At 39.5% G+C, this 19,432-nt stretch overlaps 1 protein-coding gene across 1 annotated transcript in view; it reads left to right on the forward strand.

The window, feature by feature from the left end:
• The first annotated feature begins 2,801 nt into the window (after positions 1–2,801).
• SUSD5 (sushi domain containing 5) overlaps positions 2,802–19,432 on the forward strand; it is a 40,735-nt gene continuing 24,104 nt past the window's right edge. Inside the window, exons 1-2 of the mRNA XM_009464449.1 lie at positions 2,802–2,895; positions 11,188–11,365. Coding sequence (XP_009462724.1) covers positions 2,802–2,895; positions 11,188–11,365 — 272 coding nt within the window. The remainder of the gene's footprint in view (positions 2,896–11,187; positions 11,366–19,432) is intronic.

Genomic DNA, 19,432 nt, shown 5'->3' on the forward strand with positions numbered 1-19,432 from the left:
CAATCTATGAGTTGTGTAAAGCTGCACGTACAATTTATCTTTTGTAATGTGTCATAGTACATTGTACATCATACACTGAATAGTTTGACCAATGTGTTACTGTAGTGCTATGAATGCCAGAGGTTCTGAGCAAAAGGTTGTATCTGTTTCTAACCATCTTAACTTCCAGATCTCATTTTGAGTTTTCGGTTCCAAGAAGCCCAAAATCTAAAGGCAGGATTAATGTTGATTTCAATGCAAAACAATGCGTACATCATTTCAGTACAAAACCTAATCTGCTCAGCTTTATGTAAATCTTCCAAAATACCCTAGGAGCAGGGATTTTTGCCGATAGAAATATTAGATTGAAAGGACAACTGTTTGACAGTGAGGTACTTACCTTCCAGGAGTTAATAACTGGTAAGCGTCCTTGCCTTTCCATGCTTACAGACTTACTTTACAGTTGAGATGGGATGACAAGAAGAAGCCAGGTCATTCTACAAACTGTTCATTCTACGACCTTCAAAAAGGAACAGATCCTGTGGTCTGTTGTAATTCTTTAAAATCAGTGAGATGTTCTACTCAAGAATACAAGCTGAGATTTTCCAAGACAGGAGCCAGAGTGGCAACATGCCTTTGCATATATCAACACAAGGAAATGATCCAGTTATAGCAAAACTAATCCAACAGGCCTTTGGAATTTTAGATGGAAATCCGGAAGATACTGTCTTTTCCTCCAACTGCTTTGGCCAGACTCATGAGGACAGCAAAGGGCCAACAAAGTCATCAGCCCTATGACAAGTGTCAAGGAAACCTGGAGCTATTGCTGTGGTCATGTCAAGTCTGTATTATTGGCTGTGTGTCTTGCTATAATTACTTGGTTTCATGGAATTTCTTTGCTATCTCACTAAAAGTGTGTAGATTCAAGATATTCTCTCATCTTTTTGTGTCCCCTGATTTTTAAAATAGGGGTAGAACTATTGGCATATTGGAGGGTTAAAACAGCATTTTATGCCATTAGCTATGTCACCAGTAAAAGAAACTCAAATAAATTCAAAGAATACTACAATTTTCTGTTTTCTTTTCTCTCATGTTATATGTTCATTTCTGTTGTACAGAGCATATAGTTTCCGTTGAAATGAAATGCAGTTACATAATTACATTACGCCAACCGTTCCGTGTTAGGGATGGAGTGAGCAAGAAACTGCCCTTCCTTCTAACTCTGGAGGTGTTCCTTACAAGTCAGGCTGGCAAGGCAATGTAAAGAAACCTGCTGCCATCTCTATTCTCTGGATAAACAGAAAATTCAAAGCTACCTGTCTGAAAGCTTTCAGCATGTACATTCACATGTCGTGCATGGGTATAAAGAAGGCGAAGAAGGCTACGATTCTGTAAAAGTCAACAGGATCAGAGCATTATCTGCCTGAATTCATCAGACATAGGTATTTTTAAAGCTTCCAGTATTATGGTGTTACTTGCTTCCTTGAATATCATTTACAGAAGTTTCTGAGCCTGAGTGATTTCAGTCAGACGGAAAACAACGCTAGGCAGGTTCATCACTATCAGAAGATGCCTGCAACTGTCTACCAGCACCTTGCCACGTAGGACACCGGGGCCTCTGGCGGTGGGGAGCGTCAGGTCCTTACTTCTGTTCCTGGTGGCTCAGAGTTTCTAGGAGACTGAGCATTTTTTGCCCAGCTTTGAATTTCTAAGGGAAAAAAATTTTAAGAAGCTGCAATAAAAGCAAAATAGGATGGGAATATGAAAACAACATTTCTGAGCCCTGTTCAGTTCCAACAGCAACACAAAACTATTCCGTTTATATATTTAGCGAAATAAATCCTGGCATCACCACCAGTATGTTTCCTCTTATTGTGAGGGTTTCTTTTGAGTTGTGTTGGGACAAATATAGGAGGAATGAGAATAAGGAGCAGATGTCAGTGCTGTAAGTGCTAGTGGGAGCTGGAAACTCCCCTCATCAAGCTGCTTTCAGAGCATTCAAACCTGACCGGCACCAACCCGTTAATCTGGACCAGGAGTACTGATGGAGACTGGCTGATAGACTCCTGTTTCGACCTTCAGTTCCTCATGCCCATCCCAAACCCAGGATCTGAAATAGCAGGATTAACCGATCCCAGTCCCAATCTTCAGGGAGGCTCGGCTGCCAGGGTCCCACACCATTTGCCACCTTTCCTCAGCCCTTACCTGAAGACCATCACACTTGCTGCGGCAGCCCCTGACCTGCGACCCTCAGCAGTGTGCAGCTGGCTGATTTCATGTTGCAGAGAGAAAACACTCCCCATGTCTGAACCCATCCCTCCGGAGATGCACAGCTAAGCCCACAAACTCACCGTGTACCAGCTCCAGCTACCTAGCTGCCCTTCTCCTCTCAGCCAGGGATTTCTTCTGCTCGTCGCTTGTCCTTTCCCCCCCTTTTCTCTCCCTCCTGGCTTTTACATTTCTTCCACTGTGATCCATTAGGTATTTATCGACAGGGTAATGTGACTTTTCACACCGGCACTCTGCGTGCGCTGCCCTGCAGACTGGGCTGGATAAAGCCGCTCCCCAACCCCAGCTGGCTGGACATCTCCCCCCACCTTCCCCTCCCCTTCACACTAGCCAAGCCAAGGATTCCTCTCTCCCTCCCTCTTTTTTTTTCCACCCCTCCCGCCTTCAGTGCAAACCCAAGACGCAGGATCCTGCCGAGGGAAAGCACTCCTTGGAATCATCACTGCAGACCCCACTGTGAAAGTGCAGAGGAGGAGAGAGAAAAAGCCTCAGCAGCCCAACCTCCTGCGGCTGAGGGCTTTGCAAGCAGGGCAATGGCTTCAGGCTCTCAGAGATTGCCTCTCATCTTTCTCCAGGGCATGGGATCTGTCTTCTTCATCCTTCAGATCATCTCTGTTCAGGCTGATGGTGAGTCCTCCGTTCAGTTTGGGCTGGGTTGCTATGGCTGGAATGAGAGCTGTATGTTGAAATGTGTTATTGCAAAAAAAAAAACAAACCCACTTTTTTTTTTTTTTAAAATAAGAAACTTAAATACACGCCCCAGTTTGGGTTAGGAAATGTCTGATTCAGAGGTTTTTGAGACTCTACAAATATCCTGGGGTTAAGCACAGAAAGGAAATAAGATCCCAGAAGGCTAAGATTATTTTATTACAACAAAATGACAGGATAGTGAACTTTTCCAGAGGCAATAAGAGTAATAAAACAAAGCCAGAACATGAATAAGAAGACTCAGCTATATTTTAGGAGAGTTCTCCTTATAATTAAAAGTATCTTTTCTCCAAAGAACTTCCCTATCTGCCCACTTCAGACGCCCCCCAACATCAGTTTATACGGGCAGGTACTTGAGAAAGGGAAGACAAGAAGTCAAAGCCTTTTCCTTATACCCTTTTCTGTTCGGTACCACACACGCTGAAGACGACTGCTCGCCTTTCTGCACCTGAGTTTCATCTGCACTTGACTGCCGAGGGTTTTTGATCAGGACATGAATTTGGCTGAAGCACCAGCTACCACTTACTCTGAAATGGGACTTTTTAGTTGCTGATGATAATCCTGAATAGCTGCATCCCTTGAAAGTTTCCAGTAGCCTATTGCCCTTTTAATGGTTAAGCCTGTAGTAATGATAACCAACTTGCCTTAGCAAACATACAGTTTATTTTTGAAACAACTGTGTCTTTTCCTGGGAGTGCAATGCTGAATGGCCACATTTTTTCACTTTCACAGCTGCGATAGATTTATGCCTGATCTCAGGGTTTTTTTTTCGGTACGCTAATCCTTTACCATCGATGTTTGCTGCATTATTCCAGAGAACAGATCTTAAACATTATAGGGCAATAAAAACCTCTTCTTTTTGTTCTCAGAGTATTTTTCCTCTTTAACCTAAATTTATTTCAGCTGATGACAGAGTGTGGCAATGGAAAGGGAGAAAATTAATCTTGCCTGTGTGTTTCTACCACTTTGTGTAAAATACCATTTATACAACAGAACCCTGGCTTGTAAATTTGAAGAAAATTATTTTTCATTAAGAATAAAGGAAAAGAAACGTGTCAAGCAACGGCACTGTGTTGCAGTAGGCAAAACTGCGATTCTGATTTTAGGAAATACCCCTTCCCTAGCAAAATACCTCTGAAATGAGGAAAAAAAATGCATACCCATGAAAGAGTGTTCTCCACAGAACTTAAGAAAAGGGGACAGGACAGGAATAATTATTTCCCTTGCTAAGAATGCTTCGTCTGAAGAATTCCCTTATCTTTTCAAGAGCACCTCCCAATTTATATTATTTCTGTAGAATTAATGGCACCTTCTTGGTTCCTAAACAGACATCCTCTAAGAGAGAAAGGGAAAAAAAAATGTTGGAGATAATTTTAAGGCAGAGTTCATGACAGATTTTAATTGTCGTTCAACAGTTTGTCAAATTTACTTCACACATGGTAAAGCAATTATAAGAATTAAAGGGTAGAATATCTGAAATACATTACAGTTGTAGAACATTAATATAATACTGTAGTTTCCATTTTTATTTAACTTCTAAGTATCATTGCGAAAAATGTGCAAGTTCTCTATTAACATGCTCTTCCGTGTGTTCTCCTAATATTAATATTCAAGCAAACAACTGTAACACTGTCCTATAAACCATCTGGCTTATTAGACATTGATACAGAATAAAACACTTTATGTGAACTTTAAAATTTACCACTACATGTAGGCTTACGTATTTAAGAAGATCTGAGAGTCGAAACAGGATTAATACTTTCTTTTATAACAGATTCTGGCCTGATCCAGACAGGAAACCACCTTCTCATTTGTATAAGCTGTAGGTGAAAATACAGTTGTGCTACTCTCTCATACATGCAAATGTCACTTACGTGCCAAAGGACCGGTCTGGGTGACACATATGCATGGGTGTATTTGTTATTTTGAACTAAAAGTAACTGACTGTTTTGCAAACTGCTGAAGGGATTTTGAATTCACCTTGTAACAGCCCTGTGAAATTCAGACTGGCCCCGGTTACAGGCAAACCTCCGAAACCGGTTGCAATATATTTCCCTAAGGAAGACTTTCGCTTTATTATCTCGCAACAAGTAACGACAGAGAGCAGGCAATAAAACTGGAGACCACCGAGGTCTGGTGAAGGTGTAAAGCTTCGAAGCTTAATTGATCTCTTTTGACTAGTATTTACCACAGCGCATATTGCTGTAGTGCAGATAGACTCCAGAAAGACCAAGGTAAATACCGAAATAAAAGATAGCTTTGTTTCACTTTGCAGTTTTTTTACGATTCAAATGTGCTTGCTCACAGCTGTTGAGGTCAGGGTCAGATGGACAGAAGGCTCTTCAAGGGCTTGTTCCTACTCTGATGTACCATGGTGTGCCACTACTTTTAGTGCACTTACTGGAGAATAATGTAGGTTATCATGATGGCTCGCAATCGTACCAGTGCAAATGCAGGCTTTTTAAAATTTCTTTGCATTTGTGCTGGAATAGGAGAACAAGGATGCAGCTTCATGCATCCTGCACAGGAGTCGCCTCTGCTTTTTTTGACTCTCTCTTTTGTCTTTTCATGGCTGCTAAAGTATCCCTACATATGAACCATAGTTTTCTGTAGAGGACTTGCTCTGAGACAGAGCATGTCAGGAGAGAATGATGGTGGTTAATCTACCTTACTAAGACACTCCTGAATTGAAAAAATGTGCTAATTGCAAAACTTTACTAATTGCTGCAGAGTGGAGTTGTCTGTTGGCTAAATTTGGGTTACATGGAAGACCTATTGGTCAAGCCAGTCATCTGGTAGTGACCGTGCATAGTGACTGCAGAGATTGCAAGTGGAAGGACCCTGAATCCAGAAAGCTAGGCACAATTAGGTGAGGATCTGAGATACATACTTCTGACCTAGAACCAGATATGTCTGGTGTCAAAGGTAGGAAAAAACCCTACTGTACTCTTTCCTTTGTCTTGCTTTGCACCTTTTTTGTAAAGAAAAAGAAACAAGTATGCTTTTTTCTTCTGCTGTCTCTAGACACTTGCATTTGAGTAGCAGGTGTCTAAGCATTTCAAACTCCCACTTGCAAAACAGCACATATTCTTGTATGTTGCAAAAATAAAGGCATAAACAATTCCAACTATTTGGTCCAAAAGCATGTAGTAAAATTAAAATTTAAGCTCCAACTGAATTTAACTGAGGAGGAACTTAAAGGTGACCTCCCAATTTTGCTACTTTTCTGATGATGTAATATTTTAAGCAATTTTAATTAAATAAGACATCATTCACTTTAGTTTCTCACAGAAATAAACTCTACATTCATGAACACTAAGCAAAACTGGTAATTACCCAAATCTCTGTCTGTAATTGTACAGTTTTACTGAATCCTCCACCCTTACTATTACAATCAAGGCCATTGTTACACACAGCCATAGAAGTGGAAATTAAATTGCTCTTGAAGTACAGAAGTGACCTTCCCTTCCTCTGCTCTCTTTTACCTCAATTTGAAGTTTTTAACATTTAAGTAAAAATAAATTAGACTCCACATTTGCACATCTTTCACCACATTTATTTTGTTGAAACTGATTAGGTTTTTCCTTTGAACTAGTAAGTATCATGTCATGAGATCAGCACACTGGGCATGCCTTTTAAAGTGCTTTCATTTTATATTATTCGTGAGAGGTGTTTTTACTTCAAAGTATATTTGGCTATGCAGTTTTATGTTTCTTCTTCAATCATGATGCAAATCTTGCTGAAGACATGGAGAACTTTGAGCTCATTTCAGTGGTCTTTGAACTGTGCCTATATGCCTTAGAAGAACTCCTTGTTGTATCTGTTACTGTCTTAGAATAAATTAGGCAAACTCTGTCTTCTTGGTAACTAAGAATATTCTACTAATTCCACTGAAATTCCTAAAAGTATGAAGAAATGGGTTTTGGACAGATTTTATTTTTGAACAGTCCCTTTTTTGCTCTTCTATATATTTGATTGTAGATGGCTCTTCAGTCTCGAAAGCGTAATAAGGTCCAGTTGTTAGAAGCTGAGTTTAGCAAAATTTGAAACTGGAAATAAGGTGGAGTGAGAGTAATGAACCATTGGAACAGTTTACTATAAAGTGTGCTGTAAATTCTCCATTACTTGGAGTCATTGAATCATGACTGGATGCCTTTTGAAAAGACATGCTCTAGTTCAGCCATGACTTTTTGGACTTGATGTTGGAATTACTGGGGGAAATCTACAGTCTAGTTATGCAGGAATTAAACAAGGTGATAAAAATGAATCCTAGAAGCCTTGAGATCTATGCTTCTATGGGCATGTTTTCAGTCAGAATATATTAGCGTACTCTTAAGTAAAAACTATATTCAGCTATTGGTTGTTTACAAAGTTTTAGTGCCAAACAATAATAAAAATGATTCTTTTATCAATATATCAAAATATAAGCAATATTCTGTAATAATAGCTATCAGATGATGGTAGAAGCTAGCAATATAACATAAGCTAGTTATTAAAGAAAGACTCTATTTGGTTTCAAGTGTGAATTTTTCTTCAGAACTATGAATCCAGCTGTTAATTAACAGAAGAATTATGTCTTATCATTTATGTCTTACCATTGAAATTGAAACTTTTTCACTGGTTTCAGTGGGAAACCTGAAGAAACTTACTGTGACAAGGACACTGTTCATTCTGAACCTGCTAAATTCAAGAGGTGCATTAAGCCTCCTGAGAAAGACTACTTTGCATGGATTGTTAGCTCGATCTTGAAACCAAAGGGACTAGCTTTGTTTAAGAAGGCTTCAGAAAAGTACATAGAGTTTTGGGAACAAATTTCCACACCACCTGTCTCATCATCACATTATGGGAAACAAATGTTATGGGGCAGAAATGAAGGGAGAGAGTTGAGAGGGAGCTCATCTTGGTGGCTGTTCAAAGGTAGCACAACCAGATACATACTACATTCTTCACACAAATAAACACAAAGACATGATCCTTCATCCTGTGCCTTATGGAAATATGGAACAGTCTCATATTCAAAATTTCATATTTAAAACAGAATGGCAGTACATCTCTTGATATTATCTCAGAGAAAATTGATTTCGGCTACTCCACACTGTCATAATGTGCTAGAGAGAAAGGGGATACCATTTGAATTTTTCGCAGCCCCAGTACCAAAATTGTCTGTGATATCATCAGACAAACCTTTTTAAAAAACTTTTCATTACAACTACCAGCGATAAAAATTTTACAAATATTTAACCAGGACCCTTTGATCCCAAGCTTGAACGTGATACCACTTTTGTGATTAAAAGTGAGAAAAATTCAATGCATGAATATCTCAAGCATGTTAGCCATGCCACCATAAGGTGCAGAATTCAGTTTTGGTGTCGTAGTCTTATTTATTTAAGGGGATTTCCTGTTTTGATGTGCTTTTGTATTTTCCTATTGTCATGCTGGCACGTCTCCCGTATTTTTTTCCCGTAAATGCCCCTCAGTAATGTGACGCAGCTCAGGATACTGGGGATTCCAGGATACTGGAATACCATTGGTCAAGCGTCAAATAAGTGAACCTTACTTTCTATTATATTTTCTAAGTAAGAAATTAGGCAAAACAGGGGGCACATGTTAAAAACTGGGCAGATGGCCATGTTACTTCTAAAGCTTTGGAGAAGATTCCCAGGTCAGTCTGGTAAGCAGGTCAGCCTTCTTTATCCACTTCTGGCTAACCAGAATTTCCTGTAAACCAGTTCACTATAATTTTTCTAACCAGTAAGTCCCTCCTAGATTACCCTAAAACCTATTTGTCTACATAATTGGGATATCCCAGATACCTTTTCGAAGGACAGGAGTCTGTTTTGAACCAGCATCTTCATAGTTTCTAGTAAATTATTTCTAGTAATAATTTTTAGTAAAATAATTTCTAGTAATTTATCTTAAGTACTAGCAAACACATAACAGTAGTTAAGGAAAGCTGTCTCAGCCTCAGTCTTGGCTAGCTAAACTCCTCTAAAAATGTAATTGTCATGAACTTAATTTCTTCTAATTTTTTCTAGATGGAACTGGATTCTTAATGGTTTCCTTTTTTTTAAGTTTTCTAACTAAAATACTAATGGCTGGAAAATAGGGCTTGCTGCCATGTCAAACTAACATTTATGATTTAAGTAAGTTAGATGCTACACAAACTTGCCTTATATGTCTTTGATGATGCATCTCAATTCTGGCAGCCAAATTGTGAAATGTAGAATGTGTACAAGTTTTTATATTTGGGACAAAGCCTCAGTAAAGCATTACACTTAATCCATGCTTATCTTTACTAATTAAAGTTGTTCCGCAACTTAGGAATCGTTTAAAACCATCATCCTTCTGCTTATATTATCTCTTTCCCTACCCCATGCATACTTTGCTATGTCTATTCATGGCTTTGGAAACAACAGCCTACATTAGTCATGTGCATTATTTGGGGCATTTTGGAAAGAATCCTGAGGTTTTGGTACTCAGGACTGTAGAGGCTTGTGTTTTTTTACTGTTCTGTGTAAACTCCCCTCTTATAATTACAATTTATGGTATTGGTTATAGTTGAAAAGCAAGAGACTATGTAATCTAGTGGTTAGGACACTGATCTGTGATTCTGGGTTGCATTCCTTGATCAGCTACTGTTAACTGCGTGAGAAAATCACTCTGGGTACTCCGAATTCCTTTTTCTTCTTATCGCTGCTTGTCCCGCTTATTTAATTTGCTATCTGCCCAAGTCAGGATGGCTTCTTACTGTGCACATGTAGAGTTCCCACTGAAGTCAGAAGCTTCATCAGGACCCATCTGTGCTTGCTAGCTAATGTAAACACAGATGACATACTTACTTGAAAGAAACCTTGCATTTTTTGCTGTAAGGACTGTGATTCTTGCAGTGGGTTAAACTGTGCACAGGTAAGAACAGAAAGCTTCCAGGTACAGACCTACCCTGTATTGGTTCCATATATTTATGTTCAGATTAATATTTATCAGTTTGTTGAAATAATGTGCGGTGGGGGTGGCTCTTGGTATAGAATCAGACTGAATCAGTCTGAGGGATTCCTGATACTGGTCAATATATCCTATGAGTATGAAGAGAACATAGTGAACACTCGGTACGTGCTGGAAGCTATGCATATAACCACTACCACTAATTTACTCTTGAAATAAGACATAAGTGTTTCCAGGCATTTACTGAATGAACAGTGCTTAAAAGTTGTCTTCCTGCACCTGCAAGCAACCTAAATCTGTACCTTTGAAATTTAGAAGGTGTTCTGAGGGATGTTATCTTCAGAAAGGAGACACTTGTGGCTATTTAAACATCAGCACTGTAAGCTGTCTCATCGTTTATTTCTTTTTCTGGGGACATCCAGCTAATGTGTTTATTCCATAACCCAGTAACTTCTGAAGCTTTATTGCCAAAACCCCAACTGCCCTGTTCCCAGTCACCAAAACCTCTAACTTTCACCCTTGCAGCTTTCACAGTGTTAGATAAATTAAAGTAAAATAAACTGAACTGAAAATAAGAATAACACAAGAAATTGTTATGCTAAATATGTTCTCAGGCTCATTCAAAAAAGCCTCCCATTAAGAAAAAAAAAATCCCTCTATCTTTCCAGAAAGATATGAAAACAAAGTGGCTTTGCAGCAGCATTTAGCACAAGTTGCTGTAGAATTACGCAATTTTGATTTTAGAGAATAAGTATAAATCTGTTTCTGATGTGGAAGAGTGAGTTGCAATACTGGCTTTTAGATTTGTGCTTACTTTATAGATGTAGTTGTTATAAATGTAACTGTAATATGCTTAGTAATGAATTCCAGCATTATAGCCTACAGGAGATGTTCTGACTCTGACGATATATGTGCATATGAGAGAGTGTTGTGCTTTCTCTCTTCGGATCTTAAGCACAGACCTATAGAGGCAAGACAAGCTTCTCATATGGGCTGGGCTTAGGGGCTTAGCCATACTTGTTTTTCTGTTGATGAATAAAACTAAAAGAAAAGCTAAGACAAGGGTATTTACAGTGTTGATAAAATTACTCATTCCAAGAAGTAGGTTGCACATTGAAATGAACTTAGTAAAAGCGAGAAGACTTTATTTGGTGATAATTTGCAATATTTTTGTTGAATATGTATTTGGTGATAATTTGCAATATTTTTGTTGAATATGTATTGAATACAATACTATGACGAGTGACGTGTCCTTTCTTGGTGCTGCAGGGAAAGTGTTTACACTTGAGTCCAAGAACAACTCTCAGGGTCTGGATTTAGCTGGAGCTGAGACAGCTTGTGTTGACCTGAATGCTCGCTTAGCAACTGCAGAAGAACTGAAAAGGGCTATTCTGGACTGTTCTTTTGCTGGCTGCACCACGGGATGGCTTGCTGGTGGCTCCACCGGGTAAGGACAACAGCATAACCCTTCCTAAGAAGTATGAATGACAGCTGTTGAGCAAGTTTTTCTCCTTGACTAAGAATATTACTGAAAAACACTGGCCACAATTCAAGCACCATGACATACAGTTAATATGCCACTCTCCCCACTAAATCAATTTTGTACAGCTAATATTGCAGGGGCACAAATATTTATCAGTCTCAGATCATGTATTTCACAGATCTGAAGTGATTTCCTTTTTGTCTTTCTTCCTGAATTATGTTATTGTGGTTCCTTTCCACCTGGCCTGTAGAGGGGTGCTGAGCCCTGAAGGAGCTTGCAGGCTGTGGACACTGAGCTCAGTTTGCTGAGCCTCTCATGGAAACCACATATCTGTCTCAGGTATTTACGCATGTCTGAATAGACAATAGGCATGTTCAAATAGGTATGACTTTAGGTGTACTTAGATATGATAGTGCACATGTGGTAGAGAGTTTGTCGAGAAAGCTCACCAAGGAGCTGATACTGTCACTCGGTGTGCTGAATGGTATTATTTGAGGTAGCTCAGGTGACTCAACATGGCAGTAGGCTGAGCTTTGCCTCACATTACAGACAGTGTTCCCAGATGTACTGGCCTGCCACAGCCTCTCCGGGAAGCATCGTTGCCTCTGTAGAGGCCAGTTCAAGGCAGGAACGTAGAAGTGTCCTGTAGAGGAAACTGCTTCCCTCTGTTGATCATAGCTTCAGGAGGCTAAAGTTAGCCTTCATGAGTATTCCAGAAGTCCAAATGACTTTCAGTGAAATTTAAGAATTTGGGAACATATGTCCGCATAGGTGCTCCTGCGTGCCAGAAGCAGCATGGCCCTGTTACCACGCCGCTCTGCCGTGGCTGATGAGGGGTTGCTGAACCCAAGCTAACTCAGGTCGATTCCAGTCTTGCACAGGTCTAGCTATGTGGCACTGCACTGGGCCAAGCACCCACATCGCAAATGACCAGCCACTTCCAAAATGAAAGGCTTCACAGCATGCCTCAGGTACAGGTAGACAGGCTTCATATTTGTTGAAGAGACCAAATCACAGAAAACTCGATTTAAAAGAAGGCAAAATGGAGGAGCTGAGGCTTGACATAAATGTCTTCTGTCACTGAAGCTGGAACTGTACAGGAATTGCCCAGAAGGAGCATGAGTGGGTCTGAAGCCCTCTCTCTTGAATCTTTCCTTCAGCAGGCTTACCAGCCACAGCCTTAGCGTAACACTATGTTCCTTCCCTTGAAGTGCCTTACAAAGTTCTCATGAGTTAGAGGGTAATATCTAATCTACTCTCAATGCTCAACAGTGATAAAGTTTTGTTTATCAAGATATTTTTTCCAAGTTCCCAAACTTCAGTGTGTTATTGGATTTTTTCACAGTTATCAGTTATCTAAGTAAGCATTAGTGTTTGTGTATTTTTGGTGATAAAGTTTCCAAAGGAGAGAAAATTGCTACTATTAATGAAAAGTGATATTTAAACAACTTCAAGCGAAAGCAACTAGTTCCAGTGATCCTTTTTTTTCAGATGAAAAATTGTTTGAAAATGTATTTGTATGTACTTTTGGTCATTAAAAAAAAAATCCAGAAATCTCTCAGGATATAAGACAGTGATCTAAAGCCTAAATTTTTTTTTTCCTAAGCCAGTTGCTGAGATGTCATGGAGGCTGAAGAGCCAGGAAAACTATCCATCTCTAAGAAGTGCATGGCAAATTTGTTGTACAGGTTCTTTTATACAACCTCTGTATTATGGAAGTAAGAAGTGATGATGGGTAGGAGAAGAAACTGTCCCTTTTATATGTAAGCACTAGTTAGTCCTGAGAGATCCTCAGTTAATTACTGCAGGCGCTGGAGCTACCTCTGTCAGCCCAGGAAAGATATGAGGACATCGCTATGGACAGCACAAAGAAAACCTCTGTCAAACTGCAGCTGTAGTAAAAACAAACAAACAAACAAACAAACAAACAAACAAACAAACAAGTTGCTAAAGTGCTTATGGAATGGAATGGAGAATATGAAAAATCTATACATATATATATACACACACATATAGGTCAGTGTAACAGCCTTGTTTGGAATATTATACATATTATTGTTACCACATCTTAAGAAAGGTACTAAAACAGGCTCAAAAAAGGGCTCAAGAATTATTAAAGGCATGGAAAATCCATTAAGAAGGGACTTAAAATATTTTACTAAATTAATTAGTTAATTTAAAAAATATATCTGTGGGTACCTATTCAATACTTGGGCATTTACTTGATAAATAGAAACATGATAGCAAGGGTAAAGGATAGCTGCTAAATAGAAAAACCTCAGTTCACACTCTCCTCAACTGATTTAACATGGGGAGGGGAAAACAAGCTTCACAGCATGCTCAGAAGGTTACAGAAGTAGGGAAAATTATTTCCAAAATAAAGGACTCTTCACTGTTATTCATCTTGATGGACCTCCACATCTTCGAATGTGATGGCATGGCCTAGGGAGAGAAGTGACCTCCCCATGTTTGCCAGGTCCAAATCCATTCAGGACTTTATATGTTGGCTCTAAAACCCTGGATTCCTCCCAGCAGCTGACTGGCGTCCAGTGCAGATCACAGAGCTTTAGTCTAATATTCTCCCATTTCCTCTTGGACCACATACATCAGAAAGGAGATGAATAGGAGGGAACATGATAAAAGAAGTTCCTAATTTCAGGAAGAATGCAGTTTGTTTTATTTATTTGGTGCCTGGAAAGTATCTTAATCTTTCCCTCAAGGAAAAAGGGATTAGACATTGGCAGTAGAAGTAAACACAAACAAACGATGTGAGTGAAGACATTATAGTGTTGGAGATTTTCTGACACACTTCAGTCCTTCTTCCACTACATAGGCTTAAAACTGAACATGAGCTCTAGCAGAGATGTAAGGATTTTTTCACCTCTAGATCAATTTTCCAGTGCATGAGTCAATGACTTGTTCACTTCTGATGGCTATTTTATGGTCTTAGTGAATAATTACAATCCCACTCCTAGTAAATACATCCATCGCTGTTGGCTGTTGTGTCCTTATTTTTACAGCCAAATCAAGGCCTGGAAACCCATGGGAGTTTCTCCTGTTATGACTGAGGCACATTACTGAGTCAGCATGAGCATGTTTATATTGCCCACTCTCTGGGCTATACCTCTTATATGGGCAAAGAGGAGAATTCGATCTGAAGAACTGGCCCTCTTTGGGCAACTGTCAAATTTCTGGTGACCTGTATGTAAATATCGATCCATATGTAAGTATGCAAAGATTTTGAGATTACAATGGGACATCCTCTGTTGGATCCAACCAGGTCGTTGCAGCCCAGCTCACTCCAACCTGCTTCTTACTGACCCACTGCGGTGACTGTTGCCTCCTCAGCTGTGCTCGTAGAGGTGCTCATCTCTTGTCTATTGTAAGCCAGAAGTGAGCAGGGTGGGCAACCAGCTACTGGTTTGGGTGTTAAAAACCATCATTCTGCAGAGAGTGATGCCGGTGGAAGAAGACACCAATCGGTGGAAACGTTCACCTTGTGTTCTCTAACCCACTGCAATCCCTGCAAGCCGGGCTAGTCCAAGCAGCAGGTCTCAACAAATATGATTCACTTCAACTGATGTAGGATGGAAATTGCTTAAACAAATAGTTCACTGCCAGCAAATCCAAAGAGATGATAATCTTGGTAGGGCTGTGGTTTGAGCAGCCTGGGTCAGAACCTCTTTCACAAGCATAAGGGGATGTTTTTGTCTTCCACTTTCAGTTGTTCAGACCAACCTAATTCAGAGTTCAGGGCTGTCGCTGGCAGGTCTGAGGGCTTGGAAACTTTTAGAGAAGAGCCACTGACAAATAGATAGGGGTAAGAGTATAAGGGGTAACTTCTTCTAGCAGCCCAGAAGTAAACCATTTACAAGTCAGTCCTGAAATGTGTAACTTATAAAGCATTACACATTGTTACATGTCAGGAAATGAAATGTCGTTAGGCAGGTCTCGTTTGTCAGATGAGCCCTAATAGCTATTTATACTAAAATGACACTCTTATGACTTATTTGCATGTCAGACAAGTGAGTCAGTAAAACCAGCAAGTGATCTGCCAGAATATAAATGAAAAAAGGTGGCAGAGTTCTTTGAAGGCCTCTCACTGCTATCTTTTGAATTCAGATGTTGTACTGGAAAACCCTGTGTCAAGTCCTCCAGTGCTGGGCAGCGTGTTCTGTAGGGTCTTATGCTCATTTCTGGGGTTTTTGAAATTTGGAAAATGAACGACACAATTTTTCTTGTGACCAGCCCTGTGCAAAAAATAGTAGAAAGCAGCTATTTATTTTAGAATTGTAAACATCCTCAACAGCTTTTATTAAGACATTCACAGCAAATTTACTCATTTCTGTCACTTTTCTAGGACTGAAAGGCTGAAGCTCTCCTATTCCCTACCCTGTTCCTTATTTGTCTACAAAAGAATGAAGCCATGTATCCCTTCTATAAGGGCTGTGAAGCTCTGCATAGGCTTTCTGTTCTATAATAGACCTCCTACAGGGCTGTCAACCTGTTCCTTTGCATGAAATTGCCCTGGGCTGGTTCCTACCCAGTCCCTGGAGGATTTATCTCAGAGGGGATGACTCTGGAGTGAGCAAGCACAGTCAGCTAGAATAAGCCTTGCTGTGGGAGTCAGAAGACTGGGGTTCTTTTCTTGGCTGACCACAGACCAGATGTTTGCTGCTAGGAAAATTACTTCATCTCTATTTTTCCTTCCTTTTGTTAGCTCTTCGGGTTTTGCGCTGACTCCTATTGAATGCTTCTACAGTGTCAAACACAACAGGGCCCTCACTGCAGATGGCACCAGTGGGAAATGTAATAATAAGACTCAGAAATGACATTTCACAAGACTACCTACTTCTTTTTCTGCCTACTGCGTGGGACTTGCCCAGCACCTGGCAGTAGGGTAATAACAGCACATTTCTTCGGAAAGAAAAAAGCAATATCCAAGGAATGAAATAAGGGCCAATCGCTAACCCATGCCAGTCCTCTCAACTGTGTGCGTGTAGACCCTTGGACTTGTGGGCCCCGTGAAATCTATCCAGGTGTACATGCTATAACACATCCACTTGCTTATTTGCAGAGAAGCAGTCCTAATGATATGTCAATGTGGCAAGCTCTCTGTTTTATTTCAAGGCTGTGCTCTGCTGCCTGGTGATAATGCATATGACTGTGCTCCCAGATGTCTGTGTGAGGTGAGTCAATTAATTCCCTTCAAGAGAAAAATCCAGACATAGCTGACAGGACATGGTCCAATTCAAAATGCTAAAATTGGTTATGAAACTGTCTGAGGAGGTCTTGCACTCTGAAATGCCTTCATGTCACAAACTGTAGTCCCACAGCCCACAGCTGTTGTCATGCTCTGCTAGAAGATGAATTTGTCTTCTCATTGTTTCTTGTCAATCATCTCAGAAAGTCTCATACAGAGAAAAAACAAAGTAGTTGTGTTTCAGGAATAGGGGTTTCTACATGAAGCTCAGTCAAGAGACTCGAGTTTAATGTATGGACACGAGCAGTTTACTCCAAGGAATAATATCACTGAGCAGTGTGGACACGAGACACTTTGCATCATCTTTGGGGGGGATGAAAATCTTTTCTTGGCACAACCTGGGAAGACAGCATGGGCAAAGTATGACAGCCACAGTTCTTGTAAAACAGACAGCCCAAAAATTGAAGAATTTTTTAGAAAATATACTTTTTCAGGAAAAGCATCATACAAAAAAAAATATTTTTTTCATGTATTTTCTAGGGCAAGCATGCAAAACACCATCTGCTAAAATGTCGCTTGACAGTCCTGAGAGTAGCCATTTACTTAACTGGGACTTGCACTTTTAAATTGTATTTTTACTGGGAGGTTTTTTTTAACAAACTTCGAGGGCTTTAGTAAAACTTTAGCAAACTTTGGCAGAAAAGGTAGGGGTATGCTAGTGAATTTAGTTAATGCCAGAAGGTTAGAACTCATTGATAAGACCAAGGAAAATCACAATATTGAACAGGAAGGGAAGCCTGACTTCAGAGATGGAGTAATAGAAATGGGGTGAAATATAACAGTATTACGTGAAGACTAATAGGAATTTCTGCCTTAAGCTAGCAGTTCAGCTGGAAAAGGTAGAGCAGGAGAAAGAGCTGGGTGTATTCACAGAACACAGGACGGCAGTGAGCCTGTTGTAAAATAAAATAACTGACATGACATACGTACATAAAATTTGTGAAAAAAGGAAATGCAGTCCTCCTAAAAGACATCAGCAGCTCGTCCAGGAGAGAGAGGGCAGTACTGAAGGGCTTGAACGAGGCACTGGTGAGATACCACCTGCAACGGTGCAATGTAATTCTTGGTGTCCAAGCTCAGAAAGGATAAACTCAGACTAGGATCAGTCTAAGAAAGCACCTCTCTTATCAGAAGTGATTAAAAGTGATCAGTTTGTTTAGCCTAGCAAAATGAAGGCAGAAGGGGGATATACTTACTCTTAGCAAATGAACAAGAACAACTAATACCAAGATTTTAACTTGCCAGTTAGTTCTAATGGGGTTGACGTTCTAATTTTCAAAAGAACTCCACATATTTTCCCTTTTCTTACAGCCTCTGTAATGTTTAGTCCTATCTGAAAGCCTTTTGTCTGAAAATTGAACTTCTTTGTAAATTAATAGCGCTCAGCAAATATTTTTGCAATTTTTTTTAAACCCTTTGGTAACTAATCAATAACATCTGTTATGAAAGCCATGGATTAAATTGGAGCCCATAAAATGAGATTGGGTAACACCAACTTTCTAGTGACACTTGCTGTGTCTTTGAGCACCTAGCTGGTCCAGGCCAGGAAGCAACACGATTCTCCTCTACGTGCACTAAGAATGCTCAAATTATATGTACCTAGCGATATTATAGTAAAATGGCTATATAAAATCTTTCATACTAGGCTACAGTATGAAAATCTGCATGAATGGGCCATATTATTTAATGAACAGAGGCCTTACTATTTCAGTAGTCATATGTACAATTTTAAGCACAAAAGACTGCATTTTCGTGTATATTTTTAAGAATCTAAAGGATATTGGTTCTGCCTTGGTAAGACCTCCTTTTGACATTTCCAGTGGCAGTATTGCTGTTGGAATGTCTTCATGTCACACTTAGCAGCTGCTTTCTTTGGGTCACATCCAGCCAAAATTAGCCTCTATAGTTCCCAGTCAATGGACTTTCCAAGGCCCACCTGTGCTCCCCTTCATGACTTTTCAGGGAAATTTTCTTCCCTTCGGTAATCGTGAACATGTCATTTATATTTTATTCCTCATCAGAGCCAGCTTTATAATTTGCAGTTTCCCAAACTACAGAAGGGAAAGACTAAGAATAAAAATCCTCTCGTTTGGCTTCCAGACTACTGATTTTTGTTCTCTCACCTAGTTACTGAAACGCAAGTGGTAAAGCTGACCCATGAAAAAAATTAGCACAGGATGTTAAAGATTTACCTTGACTAAGAAAAGTGATGAAGTTTTTAACTTTCTAATTAGGAGAAGGTTTGTTACAGTTATATTACGTTATGAACCAGACTTTCACAGTGCCTCAGCTAACACATTGTTGACGATGTTCTTCCAAGTTGAATATATTCATACGCAAGTTCATACTACTATGAATAAATGTCATAAGACCATTCTGACTCAGTTCAGTGCATTTATTGACTAAGACTACAAAACTTGCAATCAATTGGCAGATAAAGTAGTGACTGCAAAACATCCCAGTCCCACCTACTGGTTTCTGTGCTGATGGATCATGTTATGTCATATAAACTCAGCTGTTAGCTCCATATGTTTTAACTTGGGTTTACTGAAAAATTTTCAAGCATTACAAAATCACTGTGTAATTATCTTAGAAAGTAGAAATACCAGTGGATACTACTATAAACAGAATTTATAATTTATATATAAATATTATGTGTTAATTATATAAATCTTTATTATACCTGCATATGTACAATATATAAAATTAAGTATCATTACTATGCCTCAAGTATATCATTATGATATATTTAATAATATATATTACAT

This window comes from Nipponia nippon, unplaced genomic scaffold (assembly GCF_047370975.1).
Source record: "Nipponia nippon isolate SJK-2023a ecotype South Korea unplaced genomic scaffold, ASM4737097v1 scaffold_1, whole genome shotgun sequence".
NCBI lineage: Eukaryota > Metazoa > Chordata > Aves > Pelecaniformes > Threskiornithidae > Nipponia > Nipponia nippon.